This window comes from Botrytis porri (assembly GCF_014898465.1).
Source record: "Botrytis porri strain MUCL 3234 chromosome Unknown BPOR_004, whole genome shotgun sequence".
NCBI lineage: Eukaryota > Fungi > Ascomycota > Leotiomycetes > Helotiales > Sclerotiniaceae > Botrytis > Botrytis porri.
The window spans coordinates 544557-563219 of NW_024066078.1; the positions used below are offsets into that span (position 1 = coordinate 544557).

The 18663-nt window shown below is 38.4% G+C and overlaps 3 protein-coding genes across 3 annotated transcripts; 2 read left to right on the forward strand and 1 right to left on the reverse strand.

Moving 5' to 3' along the window:
* Positions 1-5481: 5481 nt before the first annotated feature.
* Positions 5482-6415, forward strand: EAF01_003149 (uncharacterized protein; the record flags this gene model as incomplete). Its single annotated transcript, XM_038911403.1, has 2 exons — positions 5482-5707; positions 5862-6415. The coding sequence occupies exons 1-2, from the start codon at positions 5593-5595 to the stop codon at positions 6413-6415; spliced, it is 669 nt and encodes a 222-aa protein (XP_038772638.1). The 5' UTR covers positions 5482-5592.
* Positions 6416-7714: 1299 nt separating this feature from the next.
* Positions 7715-9295, forward strand: EAF01_003150 (uncharacterized protein; the record flags this gene model as incomplete). Its single annotated transcript, XM_038911404.1, has 2 exons — positions 7715-7933; positions 7985-9295. The coding sequence occupies 2 exons, from the start codon at positions 7715-7717 to the stop codon at positions 9293-9295; spliced, it is 1530 nt and encodes a 509-aa protein (XP_038772639.1).
* Positions 9296-13520: 4225 nt separating this feature from the next.
* EAF01_003151 (uncharacterized protein) lies at positions 13521-17649 on the reverse strand. Its single transcript, XM_038911405.1, has 4 exons — positions 17165-17649; positions 16749-17114; positions 14838-16651; positions 13521-14782 (listed from the first exon to the last, which is right to left on the reverse strand). The coding sequence occupies exons 1-4, from the start codon at positions 17564-17566 to the stop codon at positions 14044-14046; spliced, it is 3321 nt and encodes a 1106-aa protein (XP_038772640.1). The 5' UTR covers positions 17567-17649; the 3' UTR covers positions 13521-14043.
* Between the last annotated feature and the right edge of the window lie 1014 nt (positions 17650-18663).

Sequence of the window (18663 nt, forward strand, 5' to 3'; positions counted from 1 at the left end):
TACTTGCCATTTGATTTCTTTTTTACTTTTATTTATATCTCTATCTCTATCTCTATCTCTATCTCTAACATCTATCCTCTACAAAACTCTTCTTTTATCTATACGAATCCATCAAATTCTTTTAGAAATCCTATCTAATAACACACGTATTGCTCTTGATCTTCTTCAAATCAACCCTTTCTCCGCCCCTTTCCCCTTCCCCCTTATAAGGCTGAGAATTTCTCAATGTGACTACAGATCTGTTTTATGGATTCAACCTCATCCCCTACTATTACTCCCTTCTCTCTTCCCCTCCCTCGCCTTTTCTTTCCCTTTCAATCGGCATAAACAATCTCCCAAAAAGTTCATAACCCAGCAAATACGGCTCGATCCCGCAACTTCAAAACTCCACAATCAAATCGACCAATACAAATATATCACTCTCCATCCCATCTCGTCTCATCCATCCCTTCTAGAGATCATTTGCAAATTTCCTAGAAGATAAAAATAAACTCCACACATCTTACCTCCACCATCAGAAATACTATCCGCATATAGTACTCCTCTCCCGGTCAAGAATGTAGTCATCACTCTAATAATCATGATTGAACTCAATGTCTCAAATTTTCATTCCGTAATTCCATATCATCGCACTGTTGATAATAGCGGCACAATCAATATCGACTTAAACATCCAAACATTCGAACCCCCATTCTGCAGACTCCCTCAGCGGTAAATAGATTTCCCATCGAGAAGACTTGTATCTACTTACAGATAATCACGGGAGATATATATGATTGCGCTGTGATGATCTGCGTGTGCGAGACCGAGAATAAGGATAAGGATCGAGATGTAACATACGAGATGGGAAAGGGAGATGTGAGGGGATGAAAATGCATAGGGAGGAGAGGATGAGTATTTTTGGATACAGTGTATAAGATGTGAGAGTGGATGTGAAAACAGAGATTTATAAAAGATGAAAAATTTGGAGATGTATGTAGAGAGGATTGTAAAATATAGAGATTTCAAAAAAAGAAAATGGTGATTCAGAAAATGATGATTTGAGGGGTGTAAGATATGAGATGCGAGGGAGGATGTGAAAAGATGAAGATAACCATACAACGAGAAGATGATAGTTTTGCCATACAGCAGCAGCAGGAGATGATATAGATAATAGCTTTGATGACGAGTATCCCAGCTGAGAGAACGAGCGAGATGGAATGGAAGGAATGGTTGATGCTATCTGAGGTAGATGTCATTCTGGCGGAGATACCGACTTGGAGGGAATATTAGAGGGGGAGCATCTTATTTATTTACTCATTTATTTATTTACCTACCTACCGACTCTTCCCCGCAACCCCGATTCTAGTGATACATATTTACAAAGAAGCTATACCAACAATCATATATGGAAATCATACATGGACATCATTTATAATCCATCATCCATCATCCATCATCTACCCCGACCAAAAGATTTATACGCAAGATACTGACTTCACCCAATATCAGAGTGGTACGAAGTTCAAAGAGAATTGGGTCTTGAGATTGTGGAGGGGGGGAGATGGCTAGGAGTCTGGGAGGATGAGAGGATGATGTGGTTATTATGTATATATATGTGTGTGTGTGGTGTTGCATCTGGGTAGGAGATGGAATTGGAGATAGGGTTATATGAGTGATGAGTGAGGGAATCGCAGAGGGGGGGAAAGGAGAGAGAGAGGTGAGATATTTGAAGATAAGATGATGTGAGCACCATATATATGGTGTTTTATCTGGACAGGAGATGGAGATGGGGACATATAAGTAAAGGGATTGTTGAAAGGAAAGAAGAGAGAGAGGGTGAAGAGACGATGATGGTGATAGATAGATGGAGAATAGGGATAGGCAATAGGAGATGATATATTAGTATGAATGAACGAAAGAATATTCCATAAGGATTGTGAAATTCCCGAGCCAGTTTCGCTGGAACTGAATTGATTATCATATCTGCACTGTGCTGTACAGGCTCAATATCGTTAGTAGATCAGACCGTCAGAAGACATTCATGTATACATACCACAAAGCAAAAGAGAGAGAGAAAGTAGGAACGACAACGAGTCATGATGAGTCTTGATGCCTAGTACTTCCCTCGAACTTACTTTACTTTAGAATTTCCCTCGACATTATCTACAAGCACAAGGTATGAGAAATTGATAAAGGAAAGAAATATTCAAAAAGGCTATTCACGGTACGGAATCTAAGGATAGATTTGGAATCGATGTGTAATTCTGGAGATGAAAGAAATTCCCGACAAATTCGGATGTATTGGTCCGTAATAAGTTGTTAAGGATGTTGCTGATGACTGTTGGAAGTATTAGTAACATAACGACCCGTAACTTGTACGTCGGAAGCCATCGGATCCATCGATATGCTATTTCTAGAACTAAGAAGATTGATGAACTGGGAAGTATGACATGAGTTTGTGTGATTTGTGGGGTAGGAAACTGTGACTTTGGAGTTATTGATGCGCGTATCGTTCTGCAGGAAATGCTACTTCCCTGGTGTTTTTACTGTGGTCGATTGTAATGTCACGAGAGCCTCGACTTCCAATGGATCGATTTTATGTTTGTAGTACCGTCTTGTTGTAAATAGGTAAAGAGGCTCGGTCTGATAACACCACTAGGACATGTCATCATATAACCAAAGTCTTTGGTCCTGCACTACAATGGGTACTTAAGACTAGACTTGCAGATGTATACATTTGGATCATCCGAAGGGTTCCTTGTCAAATGTTAACTTCACTCTAATCTTTGAAGTTTTTCGAAGGGTACTGCCTGATGTGGCAGCCGATATAGTCATGCGTAGGATTCATGCTATTCTGCCTGTCAAACATACATTTCAGGATCTGTGCATTTTCTTTCTTACTCGTGATCCACTCTGAAAAGATTCTGTAAATCTAGGTAGCGCAGAGAAATTCTCGATTGAAAATTATATACAAGATGTAGAAGTTAAGCTTGACGTATGGAACTGTCTGCATGCTGCTTCTTTTGCATGCTGAGCACTGGACAGAAATTAAGAATAAGGATCAACTGAGGTTCTAAACTTTACGGCTCACCAGGGCTACTGGATATTGCTGCAAGTGGGATGATACAGTAACATTAAAGAGTCTGTATACCTAGAACCTCGTAGACAGGAATGGTTTGGTAAAGATGTAGACCAAGTGGTGTTGAATATTGGAACGCACAAGGCCATCTCAATTATCAAACCAAGACACGATATCAAAGGAATATGGCCAGTTGAGACAACAGATGGTAGTGTGTAATGACAGCATAGTTTGAAGATGCCATGAAGGCAATTCTATCGATTCTCAAAAGTTTAGTTGTTGTAAAGTCAAAAAGTACCAGTATAAATGATCAATTTGCTTTGAGTTGAGCAATCATCACTGTAAAATCAAATAACCCAAATTCATACAAATAAAGTTGTAATACTTTAAATGATACAGAAACTCAATTGTCGAGCGGTATATGTGAATATTAAGATTCGTACGATGAAAAGGTATTATAGTTGCGTGCCATTGAAATTTATGTGGCAGTAACTTTCCGACTTTTCTTTTACTGGAGATATACCAGGCCTGAAATGTTAATAAGCATAAAGCATAAACGAATATTGATTTATCCACGAAAAACCTTCTTGATATTTGACATGGAAGAATTGGGATTACTTAAAGAAAGATGACATCATGGACTTAAATTACAACAGCAAGCTTTGGGCATAATCATGTACTACTCCATAGACAAAAGACAGTTACTGTCGAAATAATACAAACATGATGACATATTTAGGAGAGATAACACAATTTAATGAAAATAGTGCTACACAATGAGAAACTTAAAGAAAGCTTGGAACCAAACTAGAGGCTAGATTCTAAAGCACATGATATTTTGTCTAAGACATTAGGCGATGGATATGGAGGTTCGCGAAGAAGTCCTTTACACGTGAATACACAATAACGGTGTCATCTATAAGAGAACGAGCTCATCCACATGACGGGCCTACTTGGACACCTTTCTTTTTTCCAACAGGAAGGAAGAGAGAAGTTCCAGAGAAGAAAGTAGGAGCTCCAACGTGACTGCAAGCATTCGAGTACTCCACGTTCAATCGCCCCATTTAAACCCACTGATCTGACGCAGATAACATTAACTGCCCTGAACTTTACAGCTGGTGGGGCGACGGGACACGAACAGTATGTAGAGCGGAATATCTTTAACTGATTCGTCTGTAGATTTCATAAATTAGTCCTTTAAACATGGCCCAAAGAAGTACAAGAGCATTACTACGCTCTAAGCAGTTAATTGGAGTTCTGATAAGACGGTGAACATGGAGACTGTAATCTCGAAACCACAGCTAGATTTCCAAACAATATTAAGAAGCTTTATGAAATATGGGCGAACAAGATTGCAGAGCAAGCAGTGATGGAAGAAGAATACAATGACGAAAATTGCAAATGAGAAAAACAAAAGCTTTAAAAAAAAACCTAGAGGTATGCTTCGGTTTTTGTTGGGAAATCATTAACAGAATATTGCATCCCACAAAACTGCCTCTCTGCTACTATCAGATGCATAAGGAACCCGTTGAATATTGATGCCGCCGCCATCAACCTGCTCCATAGTTGAATTTCATTTCACGCCAAAATTCTGACAGTTACCGGTAGATGAAGCTCATGTACCAGAAAATTATCCCGGCTCAGATCATATAGGGCCAGGAAAGCATTTGACGCTCGGGTCTGATGATATGTTGGATAACGAGAGGATAGAGAATGAATGTTTAGTATTTACTCCAATGTCTTGAAGACCTTAGAGATAATCAAGTACTTCCCAAGCGTTGAAATCAAAGAAATGTGGAGCTGAGAACTAAACCAACGAATGGGCCATGTTACCATCCTCTCTAACATAACAAATGAGGGAAGAGGAGTAAAAGAGAAAAGGAAACAAAAAAGAAAATAGATAACTTATTGGAGAATGATGAAAAGTTGAAGAGGTGATGGATTATGGAAACAAAAAGCAAAACGACACCTGCAGGATTTGAACCTGCGCGTCCGAAGACATAGCATATCTTATATTCTGTAGGGACTACAGAAATTCGAGTGCTACCCATTAACCACTCTGGCAAAGTGCCTTATCACTTTTGGATACTGATAGGTGCATCAAGTAAGAATATATTCTCCATATTAATTAAGCTTTGATCACCGATTATCCCTTGTACGTTGTTCGAGCGCACTCAACATTTCTACTGCCTAATGCATGCTTGCTACATTTGAGATGATTGACCATACTCTTAATTGAAAGGGAACATTTCAATCTGATAATTCAGATCAAGATTAAATCAAAGGAAACTTATGGCAGCAAACGTGTACCGGTAGCAAAATATCGTCTAGCTTATCACTTATCGGAATAACACTAATTCCGGTTCCTCAGAAAATTATCTAGAACTAGAGCGTCATTATTGTCCACTGCAGTCATTGCGAATTTGCGGTTTATCATATTCTTCGATTCTGTGTTATTACAATCTTCATCTTCTTAATACAACACTCAACCTACCAACAAATTTCAATCATTTCATATCGCAAATATCAAGATGTCTACAACTCAACCATCTCAATTGACTCAACCTGATCCTGCCAATCCAAGAACTACCCCTCTCCTCCACAATGCATCTCTCGCAGCCCTCATCGTTTGTCCAATCGTTATGCGTAAGTCTCCTTCTCGATCTTGTTGAATTGGAATTGGAATTGGAATTCTAAATTTTGATGTCTGACATTGTGCATTTCACAATTCCCTATCTAAATGCGACTAATAATCAATTCCGAAGTCTCAGTATTAAACTAACCCTTTTGCCCCATACAGTTATCCCACCCCGCAAAATGGATGTCTATACTTTCGCTCTTATGACCACCACATTTATTGGTGGCAATCACTTAGCCTACGAATACACCGGTGTCTCAATGATGACCCGCATACAAAATCGTGTATCGTCTATCTCAACTACGGAATTGCCTGAAAAGGCAAAAGAAACTCAGAGAAGAATACGGGAAGCACAAGAAAAGAAGAGAATGGAGGAGAGTGGAAAGTTTCTAGGACAGACTTTTAAATCACAGGACGAGGGTACAAAGGGCAAGAGTGTACTTGAGGCATTAGAAATGAGAAGCGCTGGTCAACCAACTTCCGGAAAGGTCCAGGCAGAGGAGCAAGAAGGTGTTTTGGAAAAAATATGGCTAGGCGGCGAAGGGAAAGATTGGAAAGAAAAAAGAGACCAAAAGGAGAAGGAAGCTCTGGAAGCAGGCAAAGGGTATGGAGATCTAATTATGGAACAAATATGGGAAGTCTGGAATAGAGGAGAGAAGAAGATGGAAGAGGTCAAAAAGATTGACGAGAGAGTGGTAGACGAGAACAAGAAATGAAGGGTAGTGCGATTATACTTTGTAGGCGGAACGGGTATTGTATGAATCTAAGCTGGACTGGGAAAGGCGTTGAAGGTGCAATAGGTATGATGCTGCATTGGTGTAGATCTATTAGATCTCGGAGGTTTGAATTCACTTGTGGAAAATACATTGGAAGATTGGGCTACATCCACTCAATATCTGGTCGGAGTAATATGAAATGGTCTCGAACGATCGCGTCATTATCTCAGCTCTACTCCTCCTCATTTTGCTACACAATGCAGTTGTACGTTACCACCTGGTGAGCAGGAGCAGACTTATTAAGATATGAGGAAAATTGAATTGACAAAACAGTCTGTCGCGCATGAACTCTATCCATCTATTCACCTCCGCGTCACGTTCATCGGATCCCTTAATGATGAACTCAGCCCGCCGACATGCAATGTCATTGTTGCATGAAGGGATCCTTAGGGATTTTTAGTCCACCCATAAGGCTAAGATTTGACGATCATCACAGGTTCGTAACTCAATACACGAACCATTTTTCACCACAAATGTTATCTGCGACATTGAAGAAACTCTCGTCGCCCACAGACCTTCTTCTACTAAAACTCTAAACCAATCAAGGCTTTCGTTATAAGAGGAAAGTTCTCCAAAATCCACAATTCGCACGGACAATGGAGTGGAACTAGGAAACCTTACCTCCGTTTCACTTTATTGGGCTATGACCATCATATCCCCAAGTTCCAGTTCTATGTTTCTACCAATCTCTTCATCTCCAAATATTGATTGAAAATGTTTTAGTATGTATAATGTAGCTATTCGGATCTAAGTAGTTCTTGCAATACTTGTTGCAAGAAGTTTCCTACAACAAGTCAGGTTAAGTGACCCGTAGGTATAATTGACAACGGGTACTTGATAATTTTGCTGATCTTTTCACTGCTTATCTCAAAATAATTTCATCTGTCTTTCATTTGTTAGGCACGGGTATTTTTCTTGGTGAACCATTGACCGAGTGTCTTTTGAGGGGAGTTTCATGGTTCCACATTCTTGCTACGAGATATAAGTACATAGGTATTGGTAGCCTTGGCTTGAACTGTGTGTCTAATTGTCAAACTTACCTATACTTGCTAGATTTGAGCTGTCGTCTTTACCAGCACGCTGACATCCTTCCTTACATCAGTCTTTCAGTACTTCTATTCATACACTCATTCTTGGCTATTATACCTTAACGAACTCAAAGACCGTCATTCCTTGATCTAAGTTTTCTTCACCTTTTAATCGAATTTAGTCAAGCTGAGGCTATAATCTTACTACAAAATGATCAATCATAATTCAAGAGGGCTAGTGGGGGATTTGGTAGATGCGGGTGTATATGAAGAGGATTTTGAGTTGGTTTGGGCAAATAAGAGAGATGAAGATGCACATGATAACGAACCTTCTATTCAAACTCCTCCGAGTCCTCCAAGTCCTCCCAACCCTCCAGCGAATCCAGAGCCAGAACTACAATCCACAAGTACTAGTGATTCGACAAGTACTGTAAGTTTTAAAGTACCTCTTGTATTGTCATTGACTCATAAGATATCATAGACAGCGAAAATGACAACAGAAACATCAACGAGCATCGCAACAGCGAGCGCAACACCTACTGCTACACTAATATTACAAACCGCTGCATCTGTTAGCTCTCCATCAACGCTTTCCATTTCAACGTCAGCTTCATCCTCCGAACCTAGTAGTACATCTATCACTTCCGTGTATACACCCACATCCTCAAAGTCAAGTCCCGAGACAACAATAACAAGCACAACAACAAGCATGTTGAACGCAACCGCTTTGACTGCACACAACCCTACGATATCCCCACTTTCAAATGATCCAGACACGACGAAAGAACATCAACATACATCCTCAGCTCTGGCAGTAACAGTTAGTGTTACAGTTATTGTCAGTTTATTGGTACTAGCTGTTATGTCATTCTTAGTTAGGAGAAGAATTTTAAGGCAAAGGAAGAGAGGTAATGTGTTGAAAGACATAGGAGAGAAACCGAATCCGGGAATGGAAGCTTGGGCTGGTGTAATCCCCAGGGCTAAGGGGAATGGAATGAGAAACTCAGTATTTTCTGGCATTCGGTCGAATGGGATTCGAAACTCGATATTTCCTCAGGCACCTCGTCCCGCATTAATCAGAAATTCTTCGGTCTCAACAGCAGGAACCGCGAGGGACTTGGACAGATACGAAAAGGAAACAGGAGAAGGAACTGTAAGAGCGCCTTCAACTATGAGCTTGGATTGGGGAGATGGAGTATCGATTCATTCATTGGAAACCACTGATAGCGAACAGCCTCAAGGGTTGGGAGTTAGACCACAACGAAAAATGTCTCTCATTCAGGATTCAGAGGAAAACGATATCGAGAGTGGGGATGGGAGTCAGGGAATATTGAGCTATTATGCCAATATGAAATATCATCGTAATCCTTTTGCGGATCCGGAGCCGAATCTGAATATGGATACCTCCTTTTCATCGATTCAACTACCGAATTTTGAATTCGATACATGGGGCGACGATACGAATCGACTTTCGAGAATTAATCCTCAATCGCCTGGAGATTTGACGAGAGATAATTCGAGGAAGAACACGTTGAGTTCATTAAGGCCCACGAGTTTCTTGAGCGAAACAGATACTTTGGAAAGTCAAAAAGCGATGGCAAGAGCTAGTTTTGGAGGAGCGCTTGGGCATCTAGGTACGGCAAGATGGTCGAATCCCTTCTCGGCAAAGGAAAAGAGGGGGACAAGGGGATATGAGGAGATGGGAGAGTTGGAGAGAGAGGAGAGGGGTGAGGGAAAGTGGAAGGATAAGCTGAGTTGGGTCAAGGGACAGGTGGATAGGGTTAAAAATTAGAGGGTAGGACTTGGAATCAAGTGCAGGGGATGTTCATGAAAAAAAAAAAATCGGAGGTACAGGTTGTAATAGGTATACAGAGATGAACGGTTTAGACGGGGACCAAATAAAGATGGATTGGCGTGGGATGGATTCGCATGTTATTTCACTAAATACCAGGACTGATTTTTTTGGAGTTTGGCAGAGAGCATGAATACCCTTCATTTTTTTTGGTGTCTTTTCTGAACCCCACCCAAATTTACAATTATTTACTTTGTTAATTAATTTACTTTACTTCATTCCCTTTGTCAGATTATTTTATATCATATCATATCATATCATATTACATGATTTTTTAGGATTTTCTTTGTTGATGTGCTCGAGTATATAAATGTTGCATTTAATAATGTAATGCAATAATGTGATGTAATGTAGGTATCTTCGAGAGTAATAATCAAAATATGAGTAACATGGTTTATCAGTGAATGGATCATATCAGTAAATAGATCACTTTCATCTTAATTTACACTTTCAAAACTATATTATTCAATAATAATCAAATCAATTGATTGAAATTATAAAAATTCTAATAATCTAGGATCTATTATATTATTTTAATAGATTCTTATATTATAACCTATCTTTCCACATTTACTACAATATCGAATAGAAAATGCTTTCTTATTGAATTTATTTTCTTTTTAATGCTTATTGTATTGAATTTAAATATCAACCTCTTACTAAGATAATATATTAAAAGTCTTTTATCTAATGAGTATTTTTCCTTAACATAATTAGATTTTTTTCATACATTAATACTTACTTAATACTTTATTTACTACCCGAAATATATAATTCTCTACATTTAAAAATATGTTTTCATAAATTAATTTTTCTATATTCTTAATTAGAATTAGTATAATCTCAAATATAAATATAGGGGAACTTACTTGATAATAAGTTATTCAAGATTTAACTAATATTAATTAAAAAAGAGCTTTAATTGAATTACAAGGGGTTTGAAAGATTCATTAATTTAGATCGAAAGAGGGGAAGAATAAATATGCGAATTCAAATATCTAATTTCGAGAGTACAGCTTCAGGATTAAATAGGATTAAACCTGTTCTTCGGAATCCTGATTTTATATTCTGAGAGATAATTGATTTTTTATATATAGTTTTAAAAGCTATAAAGAATTCAATCTTCGAAATATAATTAATATATACCTTGATAAATCTATTAATTTAATTATTATATAAATATTTCAGATTACTAAAACAATCAACATTAAGTAATTAAATTAAATAATTTGAATATAATGATAAACGTAAATATATAATATTATTTTCTTTATAATATACTTGAAAAGCTATTGATTTATAGTTTTTATATTTATTTAGTATTAATATTCGATATTTGCTCTTTCTTCAATTCTTAATATACTTATTAAAATATTTCAATTATTTTAAATCTATCTTATTGTTCGTCCACTTATTAAATATAGATTTAATAGCCTATTCTATAGGAAGATTCGTTTTAGTATATTAATTGAAGAAATGAACTTGTCCTTAAACTATTAGAAATAAGAGAATAATTTCACCCTCTTCATTTCTATATATTATTACTATAGCTCATTCTTGATTATTTAATTATACTACCTTGCTTCTACTATTTCGTTCAGTATTAATTACTATTATTACTATATATATAATCCCCATTATAAAGCCTATTTCATTAAAATTATAGAAATCTTTATTCAAAATGTTATATTTCATTTACATATTTATAACTAATCGAAATCATTTTTCAAAAAGTTTAAAATTCTTATATATAAAAAATTGAAAATTATAAATATAATTAAAATATATCTTTAATTCAATTTAATATTTTATAAATTAATATACCCAAAGCTTTTCAATATATTTTATACTCTTTAATTTGAGAATATAATTTGTTATATCTTCCACATTCTTAAATTTAAATAAAAAACCTTTCGAATCCATATTGATTATATATTCAGAAATAATATTCTCTTCTAATTCTAAAAAATTATAAGATTTAGATTAACATTTAGAATGAAAGGTAAAATCTTTAATTCTATGCTGTAATATTATATTCAGGATATTATATATCTTCGCAGCTTTTCGAATACTTATTTTTTTATCTTTCTGAATAGTTTCGATAGTAAGGAATATACAAGCTTTTTAATTATTCGAATTTATTATGGATTATTAATAAAATGCATATTAAAAAAGAAGAGTATAAATTGAGGTGAAAATGATCTATTCACTGATATAACCCATTCACTGATAAACCACGTTAATTAAAATAGACATTTCCCTAGTCCTCAAAATCTAATCGAGGAAGCTTAACTAAAAGTACGGTGCACGTACGCACCACAGAGTGAAGAAAGAGATCTCGGTACTTACTGGTAGGTAGGTAGGTAGGTAGGTAAGGTGAGTTTGAGTTTGAGTTTGGAATTTAGAGTTTGGATTTTCAGCCCTAGATTTACTACGTGGATTTAACGGTGTGGTGGTGTGGGGTTTTTGAGTGTGAGTTTGGGTTGGGTTTGGTTAGGTGAGAGAGGGAAGGGCGGAAGGAGGGAAGGAGGGAAGGAAAGTTGTTAAAATTAGTGTTGATCGCTTGGGTGGGTTTGGAAGTGGGGTTGGAGGTTGGAGGTTTGAAGGGCGTTGCGATTGGGGGGTAAGGAGATGGATGGGGGAAAGGAAATGAATTGAGATGAAGTGAATTTGGAAATTTTCAACAGAGGCTTATTTTAGTTTTCATTTCGAAGGTTGAAAAACTTTAAAGTTTCAAGTTTCAAGTGAGGGTATTGGGAAAAGGTAAGAGATGGGGGGATTGTGAAGATTGTATGAGAGGTTTGGAGTTGGGGTGGGTAAGTGGTGAGTAGATGAGTGGACGTATTAGGATTGGGATTGAGGGTTTATGTGAGGAATGCAAGGGATGGGAGGAGATGATTGATGGTTAGTTGTTTGCACCTATTCTACCTACCGAGATAGGTAATTTTGTTGGGGCTATGAGGGTTTCTTTGAGGTTTAGAGGGAGGTAAGTAGGTAGGTGGGTAGGTTAGGTAGATGTATAAATGGTGATACTGAAGATGGGAGTAAAATGCATTGAATTGAATTGGAAAATCTTGATACGTACTATTTGTTATATTCTTCTATCTATTTATGAACGTATGGACGGATGAAGGAACGAATGAATGATTGTATTGAGTTCCATGCGATTCAAACCAGCTCAGTCAAGAATTTACCATTCTTGGATTCTCGTTTTTGAGATTGGAGATCGAGATGTGTACGTATATTGTATATATATAGAAGGGGGAATAATGGGAAATAGATATGAGATGGGATGACATGATATTATATGATATGATTAATTTTTGCTTCATTTCTCCTTTCCCGTTTTTCGAGCTTGGGATTAAGCGATGAGTTTGTTCTTTGAGGAGTTGAGGATGGGTGGGGGCGTGGGAGAAGTGAGGAAGGGGTGGATATGGATGTGAATATGGGCAGTTGCAGAGCAAGAAAAACTAGCAGTAAGAAGGATATCGATGACAATCTTATTAGCTAATTATCTACTATCAACAAATCCCCTCCAGAGTCCGATCCCACCCCTTCCAGATACCTTTCAAAGTACCTCCTCGTCAAACCTCCGCAATCCTATTCCTCTCACAGTAAACCCCAGCTAGCTAGAATATATGCCTGCCATGCCTTTACTCCTCTCAAGCCGATCCACTGACTAGTTTATAAACTCATTTTTCACCCCGCACCACTCTCGATACAATTCTCCGTCCTCCAAATCCAAAGAGCAACAGATCAGTATACACATATAAGATCCCCCCTCCCCCCGCTCCACGAACTTCAAACTCCACATCCCAACCCCCAATCGCCATCGGCAAATCCACTCATAGCCACCTCCCATCTGCCATCTACCATCGCAAAACTATCTAAACTACATCCCTCAAAACCCCAACCATCCATTCCTCATTCGAACAACGAACCATCCAACATCTAGCCAACCAAAGAAAGTCAAAGCAAGATACCCAGATAAGTTGGAGAACAATGACCTCAAATTTCTCCTTCTCATTGGTGTGAATCCTTACTTTCACGCATGCATACGATTGGATACTTTTACTCCGGACAATAATCGGGAGTCTGCTAGTGGAAGGTTTGACGATATAGGTGGTGAAGGAATCATGGCAGTGGAAATGAATGCGTTTGTCTTGGTTTTTCATTGAAAGGAATGCAAGGAAATCCATAAGTGCTCGTTATAGCTGCAGTAATGATAAGATTTATTGTTTGATATACCAACAAACAAGTACACCTACTCATCTCCCCCGGGTCCCTTCTAGCCCGTCCATTTCAAACCACGAGACCGACACGACTCCTTGATATTACCATGATCAATCCAGCCCTTATGTGACGAACAAGTTTCGCTTCAATCGCATTTGAGGATTTGCAAAACGAAGGTGGTAGCAATTTATTCCTCACAAATCTTCTAGTTCAAAGCTCACTTGAGTAGAAAATACACCTGATTATGCAAATACGTAGTACCGTATATATTTCATTCCTATCCGATTCGGCTATTTCCTGTCTTGTACCTTGATATGCGTAAAAGTGCTGGTCATTAATACGTAGATTACCCATCAAGCTCCGTCCAGAATCCATATTCTCATATATGGCTAGCTTAAACGCCCAAAAACACCTTGCAATACCTTGATAATTCAGTCCTCCACTCATCCATCAAATCACCAAGCCGACTGATCAAAATCAAATCTCTCCAACTCCTTCCCAGCATCCTCGACATCTTTCTTTGCCTTCATTCTCATGTAGAAAATTGGACAATCCTTACTACTACAAATAACTTCACAATGCATACTTCCCTGACACCTTTGACATTGTGTCCATAATCTTCCAAATCTGACTTCTAGATCCGATACTTTATTAAGTTGTTTCTGATACATTTCTCCAATTCTAGGAGCACAATCTGTACATACTGCACCGTCTTTTTCGTGGGCTTTTACGAGTGGCTTCTTGCAGGACATGCATGTTGATGTTTTCTTTGCGAATTTCATAAGACCCCCAATAGTAGGAGCTGCGACAGATATAGCGCGGGTATGTGCACCCGCTAGGAGGGAATTGGCTTTTGTTTCTCCGAGAATAGGTTCGAAGATTCTACCTAAAGGTTTGGCAAGTTGATTATCGAGGTAATATTTTGTGTCGATAGGGACGTTGTTTTCTAGTACGAAAATGGGATCCTCGGATCTTTCGAAATTTTTGGCTCCAGCAGATCCTTTAATGATGACATAGGCAACACGGTCACCTAATGTAGGTGCTGATCCTGCATCTCGTTTCTTCATACGCTCAGCTAATTCAACATGAGCTTGTTTGGCGGTATAATCGGCTTTTGCAAGAGCCTTGGTGATGACAAGTTTTGACATATCAATTTTGTTTTGAAGAAGATCTGAGATGGTATCTTTGACGTAGCTAGACGAAAATGTTAGTTGTAACCTTGAAGAAGTAGGGAGCGAGAAATGCTTACTCTTGCGCTCCTTGAACATCTTGATCAATCAAGATCATTCTCAGTACTGTTTCGATGACATTTTGAACCAACCGACAATTATCACGACGAACGGTTTCAATACCCTTTGTATCCATCTTATCATACTTGTCCGGATTTGTCCAGTAAAGACCGGCATATCTCTTCTTATTGATAAGAAGGTATGGGTAATAAACTTTTTCGAACTCCAACTTAATCGGCTTGATGAATTTCGAAGAAACATATTGTGCAGCCTCTTCTCCTAATTTCATTGCCTCTGCCAATTCTTTAACACCAAATTTAACCATGACTGAATCGGTATCACCATAGATGACTTGAGCATCATGAGAATAACCGTTAGCGATGGTATATTTCGCCTCAACTTCTGCCTTTGTCTTTTCAATCATTTGACGACCATAACTTGTGGTACTACTAGCAATTGGTAGACAAGGTACCTTTCCGACAGTGGCACCAGTCAAACCGTACACACTGTTTGCGCTAATTTTCAAGGCAAGTTGTCGACCGTTAAGCACAGCCTTCTTGAAAGGATCGGTTTCAACAGCAAGTTCTCTTTTAGCTTGTTTTCTTGCTGTTAACAATTCTTCCAAAATTTGTGTTAGAAGACCCTTTCGTTGCTTGGTAGTGACAAACATATCTCCATTTGGAGTAATGATATAATCTTCATCCTTATCAAGTTTGAGAGCTTCCACAACATCCTTCTTGAGTAATGTGGTATAGCAAAGATTATGTGCTTGAATAATACTTGGATATAGAGAGGCGAAATCCAGGGTTGCAATTGGAACACTGTAATATCCTCTGGTAGGTTCAATGACAGTGGCACCTTCGTACTGTTCATCAGATGAGTTGGATGATAGGTTAGGAATAACCAATTTCTGTTCTAAAGCTTTTCGAAACAGTTGACTAATGAATTTGACTTGTTGGCCACGAGATAGAAGAAAATTGAAAGGAACACCTGTGACTCTAGCCATTTCCGTGTAATTTTCCAAACATGAAAGTTTATCCATTAGACGTTGAGGCAGAAAAGCATCCTTCAGGCAGTATACAGCCAATCTTCGTCTAGATTCAGGGGTTCCATTGAATAATTCTGTAATCATAGTGTGGTGAACATCTTCCTTTTGCTCACCCAAAAACTGAGCACAAACGGAATTGAGCGTATAACTTCGAAGTTGATGATCTCTCTGAACAAGTTGTAATAAGTCCAATTGAAGTCGTCCATTAGTATTGGTAGCTTTTGTATCCCTATTGCCCATTTGCTTGCTGGAGAAGTTGGAAGGTTTAGCTTGAGAGTGGATAGACTTTAATCTAGTCCATTGACTGAAGTTCTTGATCTTCAAGTGATCGGCTCGATCTAGGAGGTATGGGAAATCAAAATTCGCAATATTGTAACCAATGATAATATCTGGATCTACCTCTTCGAGAAAGTCTCTCCATTTCGATAACATCGTCTCCTCCTTTTTGAATTCGTGAATCTGTGTATTGACAATCAAACTGGTAGTATCAAGACAAAAGACATTTCGTACGAATGGTTTCTTCTCTCCATATCGAGTAACAATATTAGCAATTTGGATAACAGGATCCTGATTTGCTTCCGGAAAGACACCCTTGCGACCAGCACATTCAATGTCAAAAGATAGAATACGTAAAGGTGCCATTTTCGCCCATTCCCCTTCGGGCTTGTGCGCAATCAAGTCCCGATATGTCATTACGGCTTCAATTTGACAATTCGATTGTCTATTGTGTTCTGGAACTATTTCGTATTTCTTTGCTTCAACTTCAACCCATGACATACCATAAATCTGTCATTGATTAGATGTGTTAAAAACAAGATTGTCGTAGGGATGAAATATGAGAGGGAAAAACGAGGTGAAAAATGAAAAGAGCAAAGGAACACACCTTGACGTCGACCATAAATCGTAACACATATTGAATGCTATCAAAAGTCAAAATACCATTTCCATCATTCCTCCACATTCCTTTCCAGTTTGCTTTACCCTCCTCGATAGTTGTTCTGACTTTGTTGATATATTTAGGGTCCGTAACTGTAATCTTAATATATGCGTGCTGTTTATTTCCCGTAAATCCGTATAAGTTCTCTCGTAGTACAACCGATACTGAATTAATGGCAGGCGTGTGCATTCCAACTTGTGAATCTAGGAACATCTTGTATGGTTCACAATCTTTGTGTGTAAAACTAACTGGAGCGGCAACGTAAAGGTAGTGAAGGAAGTCTTTTACATGCAGCATAACTGAGTGCCCAGTCTGTATATGGTATTAGTTATAGCCTCGAAAGGAATTGGAATGAACTCTACCTCAGTAACACCGAACAACTTCACAGTCGCCTTTCCCCCATCATAAGTACCTTCTTCACATTCAATCTGCTGAAAGATCAAATTATCAACCTCGGGGTTGAAGTCTGCCAGGCTCGGCCTTGCCCATTCTTGATCTTTTTCCGAATTGTTCTTCTTTAAACTTTCCATATCCTGTGTCATTTTTTCCAGCACTTCCGATTCAAAATGACTAGGCTGGCTAGAAGCCAGCTTTCCTCTGGGGCCATTCTGTGAACTCTTGAATCGAACTGCTGCTGGTGATGATGCAACTGGTTCTAACTTTCGTTTCTTTGCCCCAGTTGGAGGAGATGAGGGGATATTGCTTTGTTGAATGTTCTTTGCTTCACCCAAGATTCGCTTTTGAGGAACTCTTGATGGAGCCATTGTGGAGATTTTACAGCTTCTATGCTGCTAAAAGGAAAGACGTAGTTGGAAAGGTTGTTGACGGGAATTTGGTTTTCGGATTTTAGAAGACGCATTTCAATATAAAGTTCGCGTCAATCAATTACTTTTCGCGCGGTGTGGACGCGTCGAAATTATAGTGGACAAGGGGGCAGCTTCCTTAGTGGCGGGTGTGGCTGAAAAGCGCTGCTGTTGATTAAGTAAGCAGAGAAGCAGCTTACCTGGGCAGTATCTTAAGTCAAGGTAACCAGGATAACTAACCCTTTCCTGACACACAACTTCAACCAACAATTGATCTGTACAACACCACCTGCATGCAAAGCATTTCGAGATCTTCTTTCAGAAAACCTATTTCAAGACTCGATATATCAATGATTGGGTTCGGTATTCAGCGGTTCCACAACTTGACATTTCATCACTCTCTCTCGATACATGATCTATAGGTTAAGTCTACTACATGGAGTGTTTGCTTCCCTCAATATTCTGTTATATATCACCACACACCAATGCGACTATATCATTGAGATCGACAGTGGACTAAATCTAGTGTGAGGAGCAAGAACGTATCTTCACACGTACATGATGCATCTCTCTCTGCCCTCGAGACATGAATTATACAGCGCAGGTCCCGAGTACAAAAAGTGTTGCATAATGCGAATTTCCTGGCTTTGAAAATCGGGAAGCACTTTCAGATCCTCCTTTACCTAGAAGATATACTCTACCAGATGAAACCGCTCTTTACCGTCGTTCTTATTATTACTTCTATGCCTCGAGGCTAAGCGTTTCCCATCTCCGCTTAGGAGGGAGGTCGTTGACCAATAACGAGTGTTATCACTCAGCGAAGTTCATGCATCAAACTTAATGATTGGAAATATTTACATGGAAGTATCCCAAACCTCTTTGAAGCTATACAGAGTATGTGTGTTGTCCTACCATGATTACATCACAGAAAGAGAATCTGAGGAGCCATGTCGCCTGACCAACAATCTCTCAAGGAAGTCTTTATCTTTTATGTATATAGGTATCTTTCTCTGTATCTTATTTCCTATCCAGAGATTTCTATACATATCGAGAAAATA